General features: G+C 33.4%; 1 protein-coding gene across 1 annotated transcript in view; it reads right to left on the minus strand.

The window, feature by feature from the left end:
- The window catches only part of LOC103747790 (CUB and sushi domain-containing protein 3), a 473,923-nt gene that overhangs the window by 77,175 nt on the left and 373,574 nt on the right, over positions 1 to 23,174 (minus strand). Inside the window, exons 31-38 of the mRNA XM_008850327.1 lie at positions 13,393 to 13,473; positions 12,375 to 12,488; positions 9,469 to 9,657; positions 8,959 to 9,105; positions 6,347 to 6,535; positions 4,630 to 4,815; positions 3,344 to 3,538; positions 1,464 to 1,637 (exon numbers count right to left, since the gene is read on the minus strand). Of these exons, the coding sequence (XP_008848549.1) occupies positions 1,464 to 1,637; positions 3,344 to 3,538; positions 4,630 to 4,815; positions 6,347 to 6,535; positions 8,959 to 9,105; positions 9,469 to 9,657; positions 12,375 to 12,488; positions 13,393 to 13,473 (1,275 nt within the window). The remainder of the gene's footprint in view (positions 1 to 1,463; positions 1,638 to 3,343; positions 3,539 to 4,629; positions 4,816 to 6,346; positions 6,536 to 8,958; positions 9,106 to 9,468; positions 9,658 to 12,374; positions 12,489 to 13,392; positions 13,474 to 23,174) is intronic.

Genomic DNA, 23,174 nt, shown 5'->3' on the forward strand with positions numbered 1-23,174 from the left:
TAATTTAATTTTTTTTGGTAGTAGATGCAAATAAGTCTGACCTTATAAAAACTATTGTTATTGGGTTCAGAAAATACCAGTTAAAAATCAGTTTACTCTCAAACTTTTAGATATACTTTTATTTATTTATAGTGCTGGGATTAAAGGCATGCACCACCACACCCGACCTAGAGATACCTTTTTATATTTTAAATAATGGTTGGATTTGTACAAATATTTTCAAACTTACTAGAAATAGAGTATATGGCATCAAATCAAATATAGACTTTTCTAAATTTATTCTTAAATAGTAGGTTCTTATATAAAGATGTATTCAAATTCTTCAGTATACTAGTCATAATAATTAGCAGTGCTAGAATTAACACACAAAATTCTCCAACAGACAACAGCATAAACATTAGAGCAGATTTCATTATGACTCAATTCAGTGTTTTATGACATATCAAAATTATTATTTTAGAGAAATAAATGAGACATAAATCACAGTATTCTGTTAATATCAAAGAAGTTATTAAAGACTTTTAAAAGAGGGATGAAATAGAAATCATAATATTCTTTTCATAATAAAAGAAAGTGGATAAAAGAAAGAACTAGTTCAGTTTCTTTTCCTGAACAGATTTTTATAATGAATTCAGGAAACCCTAAGGAGAGAAGAATCCCATTTGCCTAAAATGAGCTTCAAAAGATAGATTTTAGAAATTTTAATGGAAAGAGTTTTATACATGTTGAAAGAAAGATGTTTAAATACAGACAATGCTTTTCTTCTCTAGTCATTACTTAAACATGCAGATGAAAGGAGAATTGACTGCAGTTCAGAGTAAAATGTCTGCTAGGCTATTAATCCAACTCAATATGTACAAATACAATTTTCATTAATTAATTATTACTTTCGCCATAGAAAATATGTATCTCCTTAATAAGATAAGATTCTCATCAAAATTCTAGTTGAGTAACTTTAAAAATTATCTGTTTAATAGTTTTTTTTTTCTTATCACTTGCGATTTTTAAAGTTAAGCATTTTCTGATTTTTAAAAACCTTCCTTGAAGCTTTCTTATACAACAGAGTGCCATGAACGCCAAAGGCCACAACTTGCTAACTTTAAAAAATAAGACTGCAGAGTCCGTGTCCCTGGACAGGACTCCTTTATGTAATGTCTCCCGCTCAGTGGATGAATTTGCACTGGAGGATATCTGGGTACAAACGTTTGACTGGATAGGATTTAATATGTAAGGCAGAATACACGTGGTCTGGTGCCGCCCTGTGGGGGGTGGGAGACAGATGGGGGAGGGGATCTGAATTTGATTAAGAACTGTTGTATGAAATGTACAAAAGCTCAATTTAAAACAAACAACAACAACCTTCCTAACTAAATAGATGTTATCACGTCACGACAGATAATAAGGTCAGTTTCTTTTCATGTGTGTTCTAGTGAGGAGGGAGGTTAAGAATTTAAAACCTGTACCTAGACATCTGGTTTCTGATCCACTCCACAGACCAGAAGAAAGGCATTCCCTTACTGCAGAGCCCACAAGCATGAATCCAGAATCGCATGTGAAGATGGCTGTGGAGCCATAGGAAGTTTGAGTTCCAATCTTGTTTCCATTCGGAGGTGTAGGTAATTCTCCACAGGAAATGACTTTAAAAATAGTAAGTAGAAATGTTTGAAGAAACAGTTAATGTGCACTTGTTAAAAATAGCACGCATTTTATATTTTGAGTTTTCTATGATTTGATGTACTTAAAACTGAAAATGAAATTGTAAAATAAGTATGAATATGGAAGCATAGAAATAAAGACATGATACAATTTAAAAGTTATCTTTTATAATTACAGAGAATAATTCATTAGTGAAAAATCATTCTTCAACTTTAAAGATAGAGCATGTATGCATAAATTAGAAGCTCATATAAAATACAGTCTAGAAATCTATTTGCAATCCTTCAAAATTATCATCTTATAACAAGGCAACCAAAAAGCCCTATGCTGATATAAATGTCAAGAAGTAAGTTGTAAATCCCATAATATTTATAAGCAAAATTATATCAATGGATGCTTGGTAACTGTTAAACGTAAGATAGCTATTTAGTGCATTAAACTTTTAACCAATATAGTTTCATTGTAATCATTATTTCTTTGCTTATTTATTTATTTACAAATTATAAATACCTGTAGTACATATTACACTTATTTGGGATGCAAGTTAAGAGGCTGAGTTTTACTCTAACAAATTTTCTGGGACATTAAAATACAAGTATGTTGAAGGAATTTGAAATTAATATACCACATTTATTTAGGTGATTTATATTAGACCATGGGCATTTATAAGAATGGGTAACAATAAACAATTTTTCAATTTGATTAAGTAAGCCTTTTGACCTTCATGTGAATCTGGTTCTAGCTGACATTTCAAATATGTCACAGCATTAAATCATCACAACAACTTTCCAAAATCAGTATTATAATTTTCTTATTTAAGAACTTGAGGATCAGAGACTAAATATTACACAGCACAATGTTCGAAATTTAGATTGCTTGATCTAAGAACCAATTCTCTAATTACAGGCTCTGTTATTTGTGTAAAATGATTAAATCTATTACTCTGTTTCCTTTTTAAAAGAATGAGTTTAATACATGTAAACACCTAAAAGCACTGTCCAGGCAATAGTAAGTACACAATGAACATAACTATGCTGTTAAAGAAATAAGAAATCTATGGGGCTGGAGATATGGCTCAGCAGCTAAGAGCACTGACTGCTCTTGCAGAGGACCCGGGTTCGATTCCCAGCACCCACATGGAGGCTACGAACCATCCTTAACTCCAGTTGCAGGGGAATCCGAAGCTCTTCTGACCTCCGCAGCATTGCAGAACATGGGTGCACTCACTTACATGCAGGCAATACACTCATATATATGAAATAAAAATAATAAATAAAAGTAAATAAATAAATTTTTTAAAAAGAAATAATAAATCTAAATTTTGACCATAAGATTTCTTCATTCAAATACCATGGGCTATTTTTATAAATATTTTCTAATAAAACATAATTAATAAACTTTAACCAGCAATGAGGATCATTTTATGGCTGATATTATTTCACTAGACAAGATGGTTCATGCCTGAAATCCCAGGTTCTAGGGAGGCTAAAGCAGGAGAATTGCTTGAACCAAGGGTTTGAGGGTACCATGGAAAACATAGAGATGTCCTGCCTCAAGGCAATAGGTAAAAAGAGACAGAAAGAAAACAGTCTCATCATTGTTCTAGTGTGTTTTGAAAAGGAAGAGATTCAAGAAGTTCAATCACAAAGAGGGAATCTAAAATAAGGTCAGCATAGTATACACTTACTTTGGCAGTACGGCCTTTCATTTCTCCAACTCCAAGTACCATTTGGAAGGCATTCAATAGAAGCAGGACCTAGTCCATGATAACCAGGGTCACAGCTGAAAACTACCTTGGTTTTATATTCATAATGTGATCCATTCACAATTCTCCATCTCCCATGTTCCAAGGTAAAGGAATTGATGCTTGGACATGTAACAACTATACAAAAACAAATAAAAATGCTAACAATGCAATGATGTCAGTCCATCACTTAGCAATATTTAACATCTATTCACTCCCTTATAGGGTCACTGCCTTAATTCATTCACCATTGTGCTCTACAAAACAGCAATTTTTCTTAATTTCTTTTCCACAGCAATTATTTCCATTTTTCCAGCTCTCTGGTGCTGTTGGCAGTTCCTTGAACATAACAAGCTGTTTCACAATTCAGAGGCTATATTCACATTGTTCTATACACCTTCGATCTCAATTACTGCCTTTCCTCTCCTCCCTTATTGTTTAGATGTTTTTGAAGAACTACACTTTCAGGAAATTTGTCTGATCAGAATGACCTTTTCACACAAGAGCACTAATGTCAGTGTTGGTTTATTCAAAAGTTGTTAAAGATAAGTGGAAGCATTATTAGACACCTTGTTAAGACTGCAAATAATTTAACCATCTGCACTTTAAATGAAATCATGAGGTTCAAAGGTTCATAATAAATGGGAAAAAGTAATTGAAACTGAGAAAATTAAAGATATTTCACAAACCAGCTTTCTCCATTCATTTTGGTACCAATTTCCTTACCAAAATTATTTTAGTTATCATTCTGCAATATTACTTAATCTATTATGGTAGTAACAACAGCAACTGAAAGCATTATAAATATAAGTAACCTGAAATATGCTAACAAAAGTCAAAACTGTGGATAATCTCAGCATTATCATTTATTTTTATAAAAGTGAGAGCACAGTTTATTGAAATAGAACATTAAACAACCTGAAACCTGTAAAATGTTAAATGGCCTATATTAGAAAAGGCTAATTGACAAATGACATTTTTACAAAGTAATTAAAACTTTGTTACAAAGAAAAATCCCACTTCTGGATATACATATTTCAGAATTTTCAAAAATGAATCTAAATCAGATATCTATTTTCTAGTACATGAGTGTACAAAGCAACTTAACTTTTGTTTCCCAGGACACTTAATTTCAGAGATTAGTTTTAAGAAGTCAACAGTACTTAAATTTTCAAATTGTTTAAGATACCAATGTTATAACAATGATGAACTTTCCTTAAAACACATACCAACACAGCGAGGTGTCTTGTTATGATTGCTCCAAGTTCCATCTGATTGGCATATGGCCGTGGTAAGTTCCTTGGATGACAGTCTATATCCATCATTGCAAAAGTAAGTAACTCGAGTTCCTACCAAGTAGTCTGTTGTAAGGATCCCTCCATTTGTTGGAGCTTTAGGAATTCCACAGGAAATTGCTGAAAAGAATATATAAGCACAAAATCATGGAAAAAAATTTGAAAAGTCTTAGATAAATCTCTTAAACTGAAAATAATGCAGAATTATTTGGTATTCTTTCAAATTATTCCAAAATAATTTCAGAGTACCTCACAAAAGAACTCATTTGAACCACACATTTTTTAACAATTTACTTTGAATTCCTATTAAGAATTTAAATTGGTGAATCTATGTCTTTTCAATTCACTATGAGCTGTCAATTACATTATCAACCTTGTGTTTAATTATAAAATCTTCAAAATAATGTTGCAAATGTAAATGGTTTCACGACTCCTGTTAAATCAATGTGTATATTCCCAATTAGACATTTACTAAGAAGCCATTTTCCCCTGTACTCCCTGCAAATGTATTTATTGACAGAATAACGGGATCATTATATATAGTTAACTTGACACAAACTAGAATCACCAAAGGAGAAAGGCCTCAACTGAAGTATTGTTTCCATCAGATTGGCCTGTAGGCATGTTTTAACTTCACTTTAGATTTTAAATTTTAATTGACCTATTTTACATTTGGCTTTCTACAAGTTCTCTTCCAAAACTATATAATTGTTAAAACCCAAAATGTAATCCCTGAAACTCTTCTATGTTTGTTTAATGTGAGAGTTCAGCATTACTATACAGATTTTAACATTCTGGATTAAAAGAGCAAACATAAAATTAATCTTCAGGTTGACAAAACAATGTGGTGAATAAAATATCTCAAGATTTTCAGTGTAGTGACAGTAATTTCTCTTATGCAGTTAGTGTTAAATTTGGCTTCATGACTATACTATCTAGACCCAACCCAACTACCTGTTGTGTTGTTTTGTTTTTTGAGACTGGGTCTCACATGTAGCCCCAGCTGGCCTAGAATGCCCTATGTAGACCAGACTGGCCTGGATCTCAGTGATCCTATTGCCTCTACTTCCGGAATACTGGGATTAAAGGTGTGCCCCACCACTCTCAGATCAACTACCTTTAAACATGAAGTTCTATTCAAAAGACTATTTGCTGTTTGAGAAGTTGGTCATTTTGTTTGCTGTCACAAGGTCCAGTGCTTGATTTTGAAGACAATACGAGTGAGAATAATGAACATATTCATGCTGAGTTGGCAAATTCGTGAAGCCAAAAACAAGTATCTGCATAAATTATCTCTTGTGAGTTTGTTTTGTAAATGTACAAATTTGCACACTTCGAGCTAAATCTAGTCTTTAATGTTCATAATCATTCTTTCTCTTAATTAACTTTCTGCACACTAACCCAACTTCCCTCTCTGTTTCAATTTCCTTTTTACCCCAAAGCAACTGGTATGGTAAATTTGTGGGCAAAGTACACATTTAAGTGAAAACTTAGGAAAGTAGATTACATAGCAAAAAAAGAGATATGAAACTATGTGTCTTTCAATGAATTTGGTGCTTTTATGCTTCATTTCCAGGAGAGGCAACACAACACATACATGTATATTAATTTTTATTAATGGTTTTTACTATTTTAGAATAAGGTACTTCACCTTGGCAAGCAGGAACCGGTGCATCCCAGGAATGATAGCCATAGGAAGACCTCCTACACACTGCACTGCTTTTCCCAACAAGTCGGAATCCTCGATCACAGGCCCAACGGACCACACTGTTCAGCTGCCCCCCTGTCTGACTAATAATGTACCCGTGAGGTGGGGACTCTGGTGTACTGCAGTAGAAAGCTTTCCGAAAGAAAAATAATAACAGTTTAGTTACCAAATCAAGAATTTTTATCATACAAACTTGCCAACAACTATATAATTAATATGACTGACTACTAAAAACTAAGTTAGCTGTTGTCTCTGTGAATAGGTTTTATTTCATACGGCCACCATATTTTTATTCTAAGAATCATCAATTTATAAGGATTTTAGGACACATGACAAACTCTGGACTCTCTTCTAATTTTTATTGTCAATCTTACTGCTTTCTGCTTATAAATATTTTCCTGTCAAATGTGGCTGTTCAAAAGCTCTGCAATATTTTATGGAATTTAAGATACTGTATTTCTATTATGAGAAAGCCTTAGTGTCACAACTTGAGAGCAATATATTAGAGCATGTTGTTTGCACATCACATTGAAGTTATCTCTAGACACCTGTATCACGCAGAACATGAATTTCATTTTGGCTGATGTTAAAATGGGTCCTCCTATTTCATAATCCTCTTTGCTACTCTACTAAAGAGTTTTCTTTCTGTCAGGAGTAGTTATACAGGGTGATAAAAATTGACAATAAAATAAAACTTTCTCATCTTGAAGTCTGAAATGTCAAAAGATAATGTCAAGTAGTTTTTCAATGAAGATGCTTTGGAGACTATTCAATCTGAAACACTCCAGTTACCCTTCTTTGAAACGTCAATATTCATCTGAGAAAATGGAAATTTGGGTGTAAATAGCAAGAAACAGTTTGAACATAGACGATGTATGTCATAACCTGTCACTTCTAACAGGAAAAGTAGATATTTAACATGTCAAGCTGTTTTGATGTCTGAAGTGGTGTTTTCTTTGTTTTCTTCATATTTGCTTCAAATTTTGCCATGACTAAAGACTGACGTACAATATAGTCAATTTGATGCTTATGATTGTTTAATTTGGACAATTCTCCTTTAAGATATTACAACCACACAAATATAAATTAATATGCTGACTTTTTAACATCTTTAAAATTTATTTTTATCTTATGTGAGTGTGATGCCTGCATGTATGTAAATGAACCTATGTTCTGCAGTGCCCACCGAGGACAGAAGAGGATCCCTTGGAAATGGAAGTGCAAAAGGTTGATGGTCACCATGTGAGTGCTGGAATTTGAAATCATGTCATTTGCAAGAGCAGCCGGTAGTTTTAACCACTCAGTCATCTCTCCAGCCCCAATGTGCTGACTTTTTAATGCTGTATTTGAGCACAACATTAATAAAATTAAATTAATGTGTTTCATACAGTAGAAACACTGAGTAAATATTTTTAAAATCTTAAGGATATTTCAGGTATATATTTTAACTTTAAAATTATTCTTCCTTTGACTTAAAATTTATTATGCTACAGACTATATAAACATATTGGGAATTTTGCTGTTAATATATGAAACACAAATTACTAATTCATTAAAAGTATTCCTCATTTGGCTAAAGTCAAAGCATTTAGACAGAATTATTTTATCTGTACATTTATATATATATGGAAAATTATGTAAATGAGAGAGTATATATTTTAGAAGTGAAATTTATCATTTCTTTAGGGTTTAGAATTGTGTAAGAGTTATCTATAAAACATTGTAATTATTAGTGATTCATGATGACCATCATCTGATCATCTGGGGAAACAAAGTTTCAACAATAAAGAAAGATGTGAGTGATAGTTTCTGGAATGGTCTGTTAGGGAGCTCAGACCTGGAGTCTTTACTATTTAAAATATCAGTAAATCAAAGGAATAGAATCCTCCCATAATGGAGAGCTGGTTATATGTGCAACACACAACACAAAGTAATCACTGCCCTCAGGAAAAGAACACCTTGTTACAAACAGGAAAGCACATAAAAAGCTGTCATTTTGATATTAAAAAATATATTGAGTACATTTTTAAATTTTACTCAGTGAAAAGCAGTAATGATAAGTCATTTTTAATTATGGTTTTAAAATTTGTTCACCATTCTCATTCAGCAATTAATATTTTTAAAATATGGAGAATAATTAAAACCAAATATTTAGAACTGTTTTTACTTAAATTTGGCATTTAAAGAAATTGTTTTAAAACAATCAGATAATACACAGTTGGACAATACTACTAATATTTTCTGAGATTTGAAGGGGGAAAATCTATTGAAAAATAGAATTCAAACTTAAGGTTTAATTTATAACTCTAATCTTAGTCATAGACATGCTAATGTTTTATTGTAATAGATAATCAATGATAGAAGGGAGGAAGAAATATCATTACTGAATGAAATTTGAGGGACAGAGACATTAAGACATTCCTAAGATGTTCAGGAAACACTGTGGGAGAGCTGTAATTCTCATTCCCATATATGGAATAATATCTAGACTCTTTAGCAACAATTTCAATGAGGATACAGGTGAGATATGTGTTGAAATTATAAACATCACGTACCAATGTATCTTATCCTGAAGCCTTTTTTGTTATTGCCATGATCTGCTGACCATTGAAGAAATACTTCATGACCATTGCTTGTTATGTTAAAAGCAGCTGAATAATCTCCACTGAGGGAAATAAGCACTGGACTCTGAATATTTGGTCCTTTAGAAAGAAAACAATATAATTTATATGTAACTGAATAATTATATTCTCATTTATCTTCGGTATTTATGTTTCTAATAATATTAAATACTTAAATCATTCCACACACAATCTAGTACATCAACAATAAGTAAAAATATAATACAAAATATTTTGTTACACATTTTAATGCATTACTAAAATAACTACAATTTGTAACATAATTATCAAGCTAACTACAATTTTCATATAAAATGAAGTTCATTTAATTTAAAACCTCCAAAAAAAATCACACAAGTGGTTATTCACACTGAAGGACTACACACACAGGTAAAATATTTAAACTGAATTTATGAATATCCAGTAAATATAACCCATGGTTACCATCATACACCTGAAGAACATCAAACTCCTTTTCTGTCTGGAAGAATTCAATGAACATGCTGATATTGTAACCCTTTTCCACTGAAATGCTCCATGCACACATCTGCAGATTTGGGTAACTGTCAGGATACCCAGGACTCAGTATGACTCCTGTAGAATCTAGTCGTAATTCATTGGCAGGACAGAGCACTGCAGAAGAAGACATCATTACAAGTCTTTTAGAACATAAATGAAAACTGTATTTTAAAAACCAAGTTTTCTTTTCATGATCAATAACTAAAAAGATGTGAACTTGAATTATGTGTTAGAAGACAGTTGCTTTAAGCTACTATTTAAAATATTGAGGGAAGACCTAAAAGTTCAGAGTATTGATTTTTTTATTAAATGGAAAATGCATTGTTTATGGGCAATAAATAAAAACATAAATAAAAGATAAGGCATTCATTTCCTTTCAGTTTTTCTCATTTTTCCAACTCTTCTTATGTTCTTACTGTCTCTGCCTCTGATCTCTGTTAAGTCCCATGCTTTTCTCTCCTGACTTTTTACTCACTTTCTTCTTACCTCCAGCTTTTAACTCATTCAGTTCAGTAAATGGCCCTCTCTCAATGTTCATTTCACCAAAATCATTTCTGCTCCCAGCAAAGGCTGGGGTTAGCTCCAGGCCGTAAATGTTGGCTAAAACACAAATTCTTGCTTCCTGTTACTTCTTTTTACTCTCAGACAAGAATAACTAAAGAACACAATTATGTTCCAATACTCTCCATAGGACATCTATTGCAATTGTTGGCATTCAGATAATTTGTATATTATACCAAATAATAGAGTTATTTACTTACTTTTGTATTTAAAATGACAATATAACTAAGATGATCAGGCCCTTTTTACTCCAATAAAGCCATTTTATATATTAAAAAATAAACATGTGGTTCATGGTGTAGAATTGCTCACTGTGACACACATTGTATGTAAATAAATCAAAATGTATCAAACAGAATTTAAATTAGTATAATACAAATCTTCATATTAGTCAGAACAGGGGGTGTGACTGTGACAGAACATCCTGTGTATAACATTGCTAAAATTCCATAGGTTTAAGCTGGGCCACACACTGAAGGTTCATTCTGAGGACACTAAAATAGTCAAAGGATAAGTGAACCACATGATTTTTGAGGTTTTGATGGACTGATATGACCTTTCATAACTATTACACATAAATTTCTATGTTTCGGCATCAGACCTTAACATATTCTAAAATGATTAGTGTGTGATCTTAGGAAGAATCCATGTTCAAATGAATTATGCTTGGAAACTACAAATATAGTTGATGGAATTTAGGATGTAGATAGGTGAAAGAGTTATATAGCCATGATTTTCAGAGTGAAAATTTGTATTTTAGACAATTTAATATTTTTGTGTTAATGTCTCCAAGTTGTATAAGGATACAAAAAAGTAAGTAAAACAGTAAATCACAGGATGTAAAATTACTCTTTAACTATGTTAATAACTTGAAATACTTAAAGGGAAAAATTGGCCAGAATTAATTGTAGATTTTTTTAATGACTATAATAAATATAGCTATGTCTACCTGCTATTTTCTTATTCTTTTTATTCTTTCTTTTGCTCCAGTATGCATTATTTTAACAAAGATTCCACATGTAGAATATGATTTGGGGGTGGGGAGGTTACCATAGTATGAGATCATTTGTATCAAAAGAGAACCCTAAGTTTTGTATCACAAGATAAATCTACTTAAAAATAAACTAACTTGAAATGTCTAAATACAATGGAATATTTGAGTCAAATGTTTAGCAGTTTTAGTCAATAATTTACTATGAAATATTAAAATGAATGGCTGGGTTTAATTTATTTTGGGGTGGGGAGGTTACCATAGTATGAGATCATTTGTATCAAAAGAGAACCCTAAGTTTTGTTTCACAAGATAAATCTACTTAAAAATAAACTAACTTGAAATGTCTAAATACAATGGAATATTTGAGTCAAATGTTTAGCAGTTTTAGTCAATAATTTACTATGAAATATTAAAATGAATGGCTGGGTTTAATTTATTTTGCTATGCAAATACAAATTAGCCAAGGCCACTTTGTCTAACAGATAAGAAACCACAAAGAATAATGGTAAATATGTATCCACATAAAAATATGTCTTAACCACCCAGTGGAAATTATACCACTTGTCACAATTTTTAAATTATGAGAAAATATTATTCTAATTGTACGTATAACAAACAAATGACTACGAATTATTTTACTACTATTAATGTGTGTGTATATGTGCATGATATGTATGTGTGCACAATGGCACATATGTGGAGCTCAGAGGACAACTTTGAGGAGTTAGTCATGTACTTGGATTCTAAGGATTGAACTCTTATCCTGTTTAGTAAGTAGCTAATAAATTGTTATTAATCTAGTGGTTAGAATATCTTCTTCCAAATAAAAATAATCACATTGCAGCCATTATATATTGATTTTCCTCTTTTTCTACTTCCTACCTCCCTCAAAAAACACAAATAATTCATGTGCTGAACTGATTCAAGCTAATCTAGAGAAATTAAAATTTGGAAGAATGAAAGATTTTAATGTTACATCTGAGAAATAATTGAATTAAAAATAACATATGTATTGAACACCTCAGAATCATATTGTCAAATAAATGTTCATTACTGACATAGCATTATTTTCCTTTCAGATTAGTCTTTTCTGAGTTAAACACAAAACAAATATTTAAATAGTAAATAACCACAAGTTTGATGTACTGTATATGATCACAATGCTCTGGAGGCAGATGCAGGAGGAGCACACATTTGAGGCCAACCTGAGCTACAGAGCAAGATCTTCACTCTAAAAAATAAAATAAATAAGCAAATAACCATAAAAAATCATTACCTTGACAAACTGGAGGTGCCCCATCCATCTGCAGTCGCTCTCCCAATCTACATGTCAGAATTGCATTCCCAACCAGTGTAAATCCTGGAAGACACTGATACCTGATAATATCACCTGTTAACAAAGGGGAGAACAGCAAATGCTTCAGATTAGATATAAAGCAATCCCCAAAAGAATAGCTGTTTCAGTTGTAAGATCACAGTATTGTTTTCTCTTTTTTCACTTTTAATCAATGTTGAAATTCCATCAAATGTAAGAGAGATCATTCTAACGTATTGAACCCCAGGATTTACTTGACATGGAGCAATCAGGAATGAAGGCAGGAGCAAGCTACTAACTAGCCCATTTGTGCTGATGAATTCAGGCTAGACAGATACAACTGTCACAAGGAAATATCTTGATTTGTATAAAAATGATGTTTTCCAAAAAATCTTTTATATTGTTAGATTTCTAATTTATTTCTTCATATCAAGGTTAGATATACATTGGTGGCTGAATTTCTTTTTAGTTTGCAAACAAATCTAATCATGACAGATATTACATCAACATTAAGATGTCTTCTTATATCATTTTCCTAACAGTGGAATTATCTACATGGAATTTCAATTCAATTTTAAATGAATTTCAAGACATATAAAGAAAGCTTGTTCCTAAAACAGTCTACATATCACCCACTCAATGCAGTCAGTCTTAGTCCTCAACTTGAGGAACAGAAGTTAAAAAGGTAATGTCAGTGGAAAGGAAAATATTTTGTGAAAAAGTAGAAGAATATAATTATAAGCTTTAAATTCCCACACTAATCTCTAATGCACATCTGGAAAAAGCAGAATTTTCATGCTGTTCATTATTTATTCTCTTCTTTAGATTGTTCTCCCTCCTTAGCAATCTGAGAAATCTGTATCAACCCCGGGGAAGAGGGTCTACACATAGGCTGCTTCCGTTATGCATTTTTATTTCTTTCTAAGCAATATAACTGGGCTGACAGTATATTCTTTGGAAATAATTTAATAAACTTTACCTATTTCAAATTCATCATCTTCTGTCAAAATTTCAGCATTAGGTACAGGTGGTGGAGGCTGGCACACCCTTAGTTGGTAGGCTATAAAAATAAACAATGTGAGTTATTTCTTTTATAACAAGATACAGATATTCATACATATTTTTTTAATTATTTGAAAATGTGTTAGAATGAAAAGTGATAGAATTTATAAAGCTTCAATTACTTTTTTTTTTGGTCTCTTTGAGACAGCATCTCCCTGTAGCCCCAGCTGTCCTGGAACTCACTATGTAGACCAGGCAGGCCTGGAGCTCACAAAGATCTGCCTGCCTTTGCCTCCCAAGTACTGGGATTAAAGGCATGCGCCATCACACCTGGCCTCAATTACTTCATTTTTTAAAATGTGTTACAACGGTGAGAGAAAATTATTACTTTTGTAGATATTACAATATTTGGGGAGTCTTACACTTTATTTTTTATCCTCATTCTAATCAATCTTGTTACGCGGTTGGTAACACCTTGCCTTTTTCTTTCTTGTCATCATCAGAATTTGAAAATGTGCATTCCTTTCTTTACTTGGTTAATGCCTGTCTTCCCTCAAGTTTCCACCACAAAATCCTGTGCCCTTATGAAAGTGACATCCAATAATGTCTTCAGTGTTTAGTAAATCCAAGGCCATATTATAAACACATTCCATTTATTGACTCAAATGATCCTCATAATAAGTTATAGTGTATTTAATTTTTCTAAATATTTTTATAATTGTCTCTATTTTACAAGAGTGATAACTGTTGAAAATTGGTAAGGATTTACCCAAATCATACAGCTTAATATGACACAGCTTGAGTATGAACCCAGGTCATCTGCCTCAGAGCTTTATCTCATCATGTGACATTAGTATACTGATAAGATATCTGTTTGTTGAATTAAATATTTCTAACTATCTTTATAGCTTGTACAATTCCTTCTTTTGATTAAAATTGGTATTTGGCATAATTTAAAGATCATTAAGAAAAAAATCTCTGAACCGAAACATCATAAGTAGTTCAAAATGATTTATAAAACCAATAGTATCATTAAGTGTTTGCACAATTACAGTTTTTTTAAATCCAGGAATCTTTAAAAAATACATTGAACTGGGACTAGAAAGATGGCTTCGTGATTAAGAGTGCTGGTTGCTCTTGCAGATAACCTGACTTCATATCCCAGCATACACATGTCGGCTAACAACTGTCTGTAACCCTAGTTTCAAGGAATCCAATGTCCTCTTCTAACCTCCACAGGCTGCTCAACATGAGTACATTCATATACATGCAAGCAAAACACTCATACACGTACAATAAAAATAGATATGCAAACATACTAAACTGTTGTTTATTGAAGAAACAAGTTTAACAACTGTGTCAAATATATGTTTTACATGTTGAATTTTACTGCTTGAACTGAGAAGATATTTGTGTATCTCTACAAGTAGATAAAGAAAATGACATTTAAAAAGTAACAGTTATTTATACAAGATTACGGATTAAGTATAAGGAATAGTTAGAATGAAGTCTACTCTTACTTCAAAGACCATATCTTCAATATTGTACCTATTACAAAATATTTTGGGATAACAAAGGAACATTAACTAGATCAGTTATGAAAGACTCCCATAAAAGCAAATGACTGGAATAAGCATTAAGTATTAGTAGAATTTGTCCAGTTCCAAAGGGTTATGACAGGCACAGAGCATTTTGAGGAAAATTGATTTGAGCAACAAATCATCACTAGTTCATGACCACCTTAACAGAAACCATGTATAAGAAACCATATATACAAGTATAATTGGCTAGTCCACTTCCAGATTGATAGGGACAGGGGGAAGTTTGCTTTTCAAAATACATACAAAAGGGACAAAATCAAAGAAAATGGATTTCCTTCTGCATACTGCTTTCTGCACTTCCAAAGTCCTCTTTCCAATACTTTAAGCTGTTTATAAGATAACTTGTTGGTTAGGAATGTTCGTTCACAAGTAAAATACTAAATACACAGAGAAGACTTGCTACTGGGGAAGAAAAATGATTTGTTGGCAAAGAAAGCCATGGTGAAAAGCCATAACCTAAATTTTCAATAAAATGTTTAGTAAGAGTATGTATATGGGAGGAGTTGGATGGGAGACAATAAGTGTGGATTTGATCAAAACACCTTATATGCATGTATAAAATTCTCCATAAATTTTCTTTAAAGTTAAAAAAATAAAGCATGAGGTTTTGAAGAGAAAAATTGTTTTAAATTATGCACAGACACAAAATAAGAATATGTAGAAGGTGCTGGAGAGATGGCTCACTGGTTGCTCTTACAGCAGACCTAGTTTCAATTCCTAGAACCAACGTGGCAGCTAACAACTGTCCATAACTCCAGTTCTAGGGGATGAGACATCTTCTGGTCTCCAGACAGGCTTTGTATGTATGTGGTGTACTTACATTCATGCAGGCAAGACACTCATTCACATTAAAGAAAAAAATTAAAAAATACAAATGCTAAAAAGCAACTAGGAATCTCCAAAAATAGTTTCCTGAACTTAGAATTTAAAAGGGTATGGTTAGAAATACAGCAGGTAGCTGTAAGGAAGTGGTAAAGAGGTTTAAGAAAGATGGAGGAAGAGAGAATATGACACAGAGAAATCCTTATGAGCCTATACTTTGGAGAACATTGTATCTGAACCTAATGAAGAAGAGAGATCAACTCAGAAATGGAGAAGTGTGGACATGTTCACATGGTCATGATTTTACTTCTCTTTGCCCATGAATTTACCTTTAATCTACATGGTAACCATGAATTGTTTCATTACTTTAAGGAAGTAGCACATTTGCATTCATGCATAATCCATGGCTCTTGTCATTTGTGGAACATGCTGAGCATGACCTTCGTTACTCAGTTGTAGGCTGCAAATACCAGAGGCTGTAAACTATTATTGAGGCCCATATGGTTTTTTCAATCCCATAGAGCGGCTGTGACCTAACATTGGCTTTATTCTTTGATGTTTCTCACCACCATCAAGTTTCTAAGCTATGTCCCTGGAAGCTAAGGAGACCATGGAAGGCCTCAGATGCAATGTCCTTACCACTCCACTTCAGTAAATACAGCACTACCTGGATCTGTTTTATAAGTGAAAGTTCTGAATAAGATTGTCTTTCAATAAACTTTTCTACATCTACCTAAGTAATTTCACTAATTCCTTTGATTTCATTTCTAACTTTGTGTCTCAATTCCCCATTCTATGATACCAAACAAATAATCTGCCAATGATCCTCAATGCTTTCCTCTACCAACGTGTGGTTTTCTAATCACAAAGTGATATTATGTGATTCATATAACCAGAGATATTTCAAATTTTCTTATCATCCATTTATTTGCCTATTTGTTCAATGCCTGTGTCCCCAGACAGATTTTGTTATGTGAAAGAAGATGCCTGCCATTTATACAGCTTAGTAATTTCCTCCTGTCATTGTGCCTATAATTCCACATATACTTGCTAAATGGACGACAGAATGTAGATTTTTCTGAAGATGCAGAGTCTCTAATAAATAGTCTTCTGTAAAGTGACTTTTAGATTGAAAATTGCAAATGAGGAGCAATGGAGGCAACTGTGGGTCAGAAAATATCTGAGGTGAAATCTAGGTAGGACCTGTCTGAGAGTCTAATCAGAGTTGGATTAATAAAAAGTAAATGTTGGAAATAATAGAAGTGATTGGTTTCATCAGTTTCTCATTTGATTTTGAAACAAAATACTAAAATAGAGCACATAATTGGAAGCTTACAAAGTCCTGTTTCTATTCAATTCTAGTTATTCTTCAGCATAATTCTACAGTTTGACCATTGTTGCTGCCAACATCTCAATCTAGACATCTGACATTTTTTACTTGTTGTACTGGATTGAATGGTGTCCCCTAAATTCATGTCGTTCTTAGAATCTCAGATTGTTGTGGAAAATAAGGTATTTGCAGACATAACTAGATATGTTACATTCATACTGAATTGAGGTAAGTCTTTAATTCAGTGGCGGATGTCCGTATAAAAAAAAATGAGTAAAAAAAGACACAGAGGCAGACACACAGGAAGACGGCTCTGTGGTGCTAGTGAAGGGGTTGCAGGGATTCATTTAGAAGATAAGAATATCAAGGATTACAGACTGCCCCTAGAAGGTAGGAAACAAGAAGTTGTCTCACGTAGAGACTTCAGAGAGGGCACAGAAATGCCAAAACACGACAACATGCTTCAAAGCCCCTCCCTAATATAGGGAGCTCATTGTCTATCTCAATAAACTTTAACTGCCTGCCCTTTAAAAAGAGAGAACAAAGAAAAAGGAACAAGAAATGTCAAAACACTGATTTCAGACACCCAGTGTTCATAACTGTAAAAGAATACATTTATATTAAGGTGAGGTGCCACACACCTGTACAGTTACGACACCAACCCTGGGAGCCTGTAGAAGGAGAATCACAAGTTCTTGGCCAGCCATGGAGCAAGATCCTGTCAAACAATAAGTAGGAGAAGAAGAAGAAATTTCTGTTGGCTTAATTCACCCAGTTCATAGTAGTTTTGTTTCAGTAATCCTAGAAAGCTAATATACTTGTGTTATTAAACTGGTCTGCAGTGTGTTGTTTACATTTTACACCTCCCTTGCTTGCAAGTGTACTACTGAAAATGAATCAAACATGATTCATATGGAATTTACTGTGTACAAAGAACTCTATAATAAGTGAGTTATGTGCTTATTTTTAATCATCAAAATGCTGTATCAAATTATATGTAAATACACCATGAGGCAGAAAGAATGCTTAATTTCAAAATGATTTAATCTGCCCACTTTGCGGATGGGAGATGGCTCAGTGAATAATGCACTTGCCAGTCAAGCTTTAGGACTAGTGCTGAGGTCCCCAGACCCACATAAATGATAGACAAGGGCTCCTCAGAGCAAGCTGACCAGCTAGGAAGCTGGAATTAGGGACCTACAGGTTCAGCAAGAGACCCGATTAAAAACATAAAGTGGAAAGATAAAAGGAAGATACCTGATATCAACTTCTGCCCTCAATGTGTTACAGGCACACATGGACACACACATACACACACACACACACACACACACACACACACACACACACACACTCACTTATCCACAAACATGTAAACATGCATGCACCCAAACAAAGAAAAGAATTTAGCCATTTCATGCAGTCAAAATATGAACCACTTTCTGATTAAAAAGTAAGACATATTTCTTTCCACATTTATGGAAAAATAAACCTGAATTAGAATAATGTTGTCTTCATTTCCCTATTATTAATTTAAAGTGGGTATGCATTGAATGAGATGGGTTATCTCTGCTTTATAATCTGAGATAGAGTAAGCTCATTGCAGTTTTCTCTCAATCTCTCATTGAGGCATCTGCATTAACTCTTATGTACTTTCTAGGATCTCTTGCATTTGACATGTAATTCCTTAACCACATCTTTGTTTGGGGAAACATTCATTAGGCTGAAAATTGGGGTCAGAATACTGAACATTTAGTATTTCACCACTTTGAATCGATCCATTTTTGTGCTTTCATATATTAGTTCTTGTTTCATGAATAGTTTCCATGAGATTATTTGGCAAATATTTACATTTTGTGCAGTACTTAACATGGTTCATGTAACTGTTCATCAATTGAGTTATTACTGAGTTCCTATTATGTGTCAGACATGATAATAGGTGGTGGCATTGCAACAGTGAATCAAGTGGGCACAGTCTTACCCAAAATACACTTTCATAATGGGCAAGGAAAATGTGAATCAAACAACTAATAAGTAGAATTAAACTAGCTGAAGCATTTGGTATGTGTGTGTGTGGTGTGTCTTTGTATGTATGTATATGTGTGCATGTTGGGAAGAAGTAGGGTACAGGGAAGAACAACCCACACAGAGAAGACAATATATGTAAAACTGAAAAGAGGGCATATTGATTAGGCGACAGGACCCTGGGATGGACGTGGATGAGAAGTAGAGCTATGCTGGCTCTAAATGGTACATGTTTATGTAGACCATATTTAGGACTGTGCCTATTTTAATCTGAGACCAATTGGAAGGCTTTAATAGATTGAAATGTAGGATTCGTCCACATTTTAACTTTCAAGAAATCCACTATAATAGGAAGAAATATAATAATAGCCAAAATTGGAAGGGGAAGCAGTATATATTCAGAAATTATCCAAGCCATGAACTACTATATATACTTAGCTGAAAAACAAAGTTTTCTACTCTACTGTAAATTCAAGAACCACTGGAATCCTGTGCCATACCACCTATCTAGGATACCACTCCCCTTAAATATCAAACAAAGTTTTGGGTTTATTAAATAATGAAGCCACAAAAGGCAAATCTTCAGTCTCTCTCCTACCATAGTATCTTCTATTCCTTAGTCAACATAGCTCCTAAACTGTTGACAGCTGAATATTGCATAGAAATATGTCTAGATGTTATGTTCTGTATAACTGTTTCTATCTTGCTGGCTTTAACTTGTTTTTCTCTCTTATAAATTTGACCTAGACATGTCCTTACTGATCATATGATGTGAAGGTGACATGTGCAATCACGCAGTTTCACATATTTATTCTGCCCCTGTCAGTTTTCATAATCTGCAAGCTATTTAGTTACCATCCATTGTTATATATTTGAATGGAGCTTCAAGAAAAGAGACCTTTGACAATCCTATGGTGATGGTTGGAATAAAAAGTGTTCCACATAAGCTCCAAGTATTAGAATAATTGGTTAGTTGATGGTGCTTGAGGGGAAGGTCATAGAACATTTAGGAGATGTGACTCTACTGGAGGATGCAGGTCACTGGGGGCAGGCTTTGAGGGTTCACAGACTTGCCCCACTTCCAGTCTGTCTTGCTGATTCCTATGCCTGCTTGAAGATAGGAGCTCCCAGCTGTCTCCTCCAGCTGCCTTCTGCCGTGATGGACCCTTATCCCTCTGGAACAGTAAGCCAAATAACACTTCCCTCTATAAGTTCCTTTGTCAAGATTTTTCACAGCAACAGAAATATAGCTAATACACGTATTAACTTCTAATTTTTGAGGAGGTTCCTGACAAGGAGCAAACATTCAATAAACATTTACTAAATGTTTACTGAATGACTGAGCTACACATTGTCAAAAGAATGAATTGTTAGGTATACCTGTCCCTATGCATATGTATGTATGTATGTTCACACTCATAAAATACATTCTTATGTTATTGGTTATGGACATGATTCTCTGCTTTTAAATTCTGTTTCTTACACTACAAATTAGGAAATCTTGGGAAAGCTGCCCAACTCCTGCTTCACTTTTATTATTTTTAACAAAATAATGATAGTAATAGTACATCAAAGGATATTTCTGAGGATCCATTTGAGTTTAAATGTGAGAAGCTTTAGAAAAAATACCAGATACATCATAAGGGTCACAGGAAGGTAAGTTGACACTACAAGGTATGCAATGCTTAAAGAAGAATAAGAAGAGCTAGTAACACAGTAACCTTCTTTCCAATGTGCACTTCCCATTCATGCCAAAGAGTTTGATTTTGCAATCATTGAAATAATCATGAGTAGAGTTTAGAAGTACTGTCTTTGTGGGTAGGAACGGACTGTGTAATTAAGACATGGTTTGAAGTGCTTTAGAACTGAAGGCAATGGTGGGGCATCAGACTGAGGACATAGCAGATGGAGAACACTGTGTAATACATGCATAGCCCTGGGTTTAAATTTTAGCATTGAAAGAAAAGAAACAATAAGGGATTGAATAATATGCAATTCTGACTCATTTTCTCCAGATTTTCTATCAAATTTCATTTGAAAAGTATATGGCTCCCAAGTGGCATTAGTGAAGAAATACATTTGTATTCAAAGCAGCATGATTTCCCAAGCATGGGAAGCTAGTGCCTGTGTTCAATTCTCAGCTCTGCTTCTAGCAGGTTCAGAGCTCTTAAATAAACTGGTAAGATTTTGTGCCTCAGTGTTCTCATCTATAAAACAGAATAAAAACTAAAATTAAATTGAAATTTTGTAGAGGACTTAGAGAAGGACGTACATGGCTTCATTGGGAGTAGATAGTCTCTTTCTGGTGGATATTAAGATCAGTATGACCACTGAAATAGTGCTTGTATCCTTCACACCTAACTTCATTCTGAGGGAAGCTACCTCATAAATATTTAAAACAACTCTCCAAATTATAGGGATATAGTCAAGTATTCAGTTTGGTCCTTGTCTGATTTCAGTTGCTTTATAGTTACTGAAACACCACATTGTTTTATGCTGATTTGTAGTACACTCAAATATGAGATCCATGAGTACAGCAACATATTATATAATCATACATAACAAATATGCATTCTCTGCCCTTTAGAAGTACTAGCACAGTGCTCCAAACAGCATGCTCAAAAGTACTAATTAATAGGATGGAGAGATGGGTCTGTGGTTAAGCATATTGTCTGCTTTTGCAGAGGACCCAGGATCCATTTCCAGAACCCACATGGTAGCTAACAACCCCCAGGAACTCAAGTTCTGGGGGATTCAACGCTGTCTTTCTGCCCCTCCAAAAACACTACAAACACATGGTAAACATACATAAATGCAGACAAAACATTCATATATATATATAAAGAAATAAAGGATAAAAATGCTAGTTAATAACCATTTGAAGTAAGACAATATCACATCATCTATAAAATATATGCTTTCTTACTTACAAGGGAAATAGTTTTAGTACAAATATAGCCAATATTACATGGGTTAAAAATCACATATTTTCTGAACTACAAAACTTTATGTATCCTAATTTGGGGTTGAGTGGGAGGGAGAAGTTGACCTCAAACAGTGAAAAGTGGTAGACTAGGTAACACATTCATTTACTGGCAAAGTAAGCAATATAAATGATGTCATCTAAATTTTAAATACTCTGTGCATATATATTTAGTTCACACTTTTCATGGAGTGTTCTGCTTTAAAGATTTCATAGTCATACCCATTAGCAAAAGAGCTGCATAAAACAGATCTTTACAGTTTTCAAATCCACATTTGATCTAAATCGCTAATCTTCTCAAAGAAAGTATTTGTATGACATATTATTCAGCTTTGAAACAGCATTTACTCTTTAACAACATGGAGACACTGCATTCTGGGTTCCAGTATCGTGGAGGGTGACTATTATTTAAATAAACGCCTCATTTTTTCAAATGTGCTTAGATATCTGGTTTCTGGCCCAATAAATTTACTTCTTGCAATTGGTTCAGAATTTGATTCTGGCCATACTTTGGGTTATTTTTAATTTCCCATTTTCTTTGCAATGAAACATCCAACCCAATTCCAGAAAAGAATGCTGCATTTATCTATGTCTATTCAACTGAGCTATTAAAGGCTGCTACAAAAAAACAGAACATGGGCAAATTGCCATTTCTTTTCCAAACCAAAAAAGCACTAGTGCATAACCTTTTTGCCAAGTAAGGACATGCTATTTGTTATAGATGACAAAAATAATGTTCTATGTTCCCATGTAGACGCTAAGCTCTGTATAAGCCACAGGGTATTTCAGTGGTGACCCAAATTAAGTCAAGTATGATCATCTCAATGTGTGAGGAATGTGTGGGGGTGGAAAGGCGTTGATAATTATATCCTCAATTATGTAAATTTTTGAAGTATTACTTTCCAAGATGTCTAAAATTAATTGAAACAGTGTAATTGAAAACAACCTTAAGAGTGTTCAAATAAACAGTGCCTATATTGTGAAGTGGAGGAAATATA

The sequence above is a fragment of the Nannospalax galili genome, unplaced genomic scaffold (genome assembly GCF_000622305.1).
Source record: "Nannospalax galili isolate Female #2095 unplaced genomic scaffold, S.galili_v1.0 scaffold1485, whole genome shotgun sequence".
NCBI classification, from domain to species: Eukaryota; Metazoa; Chordata; class Mammalia; order Rodentia; family Spalacidae; genus Nannospalax; species Nannospalax galili.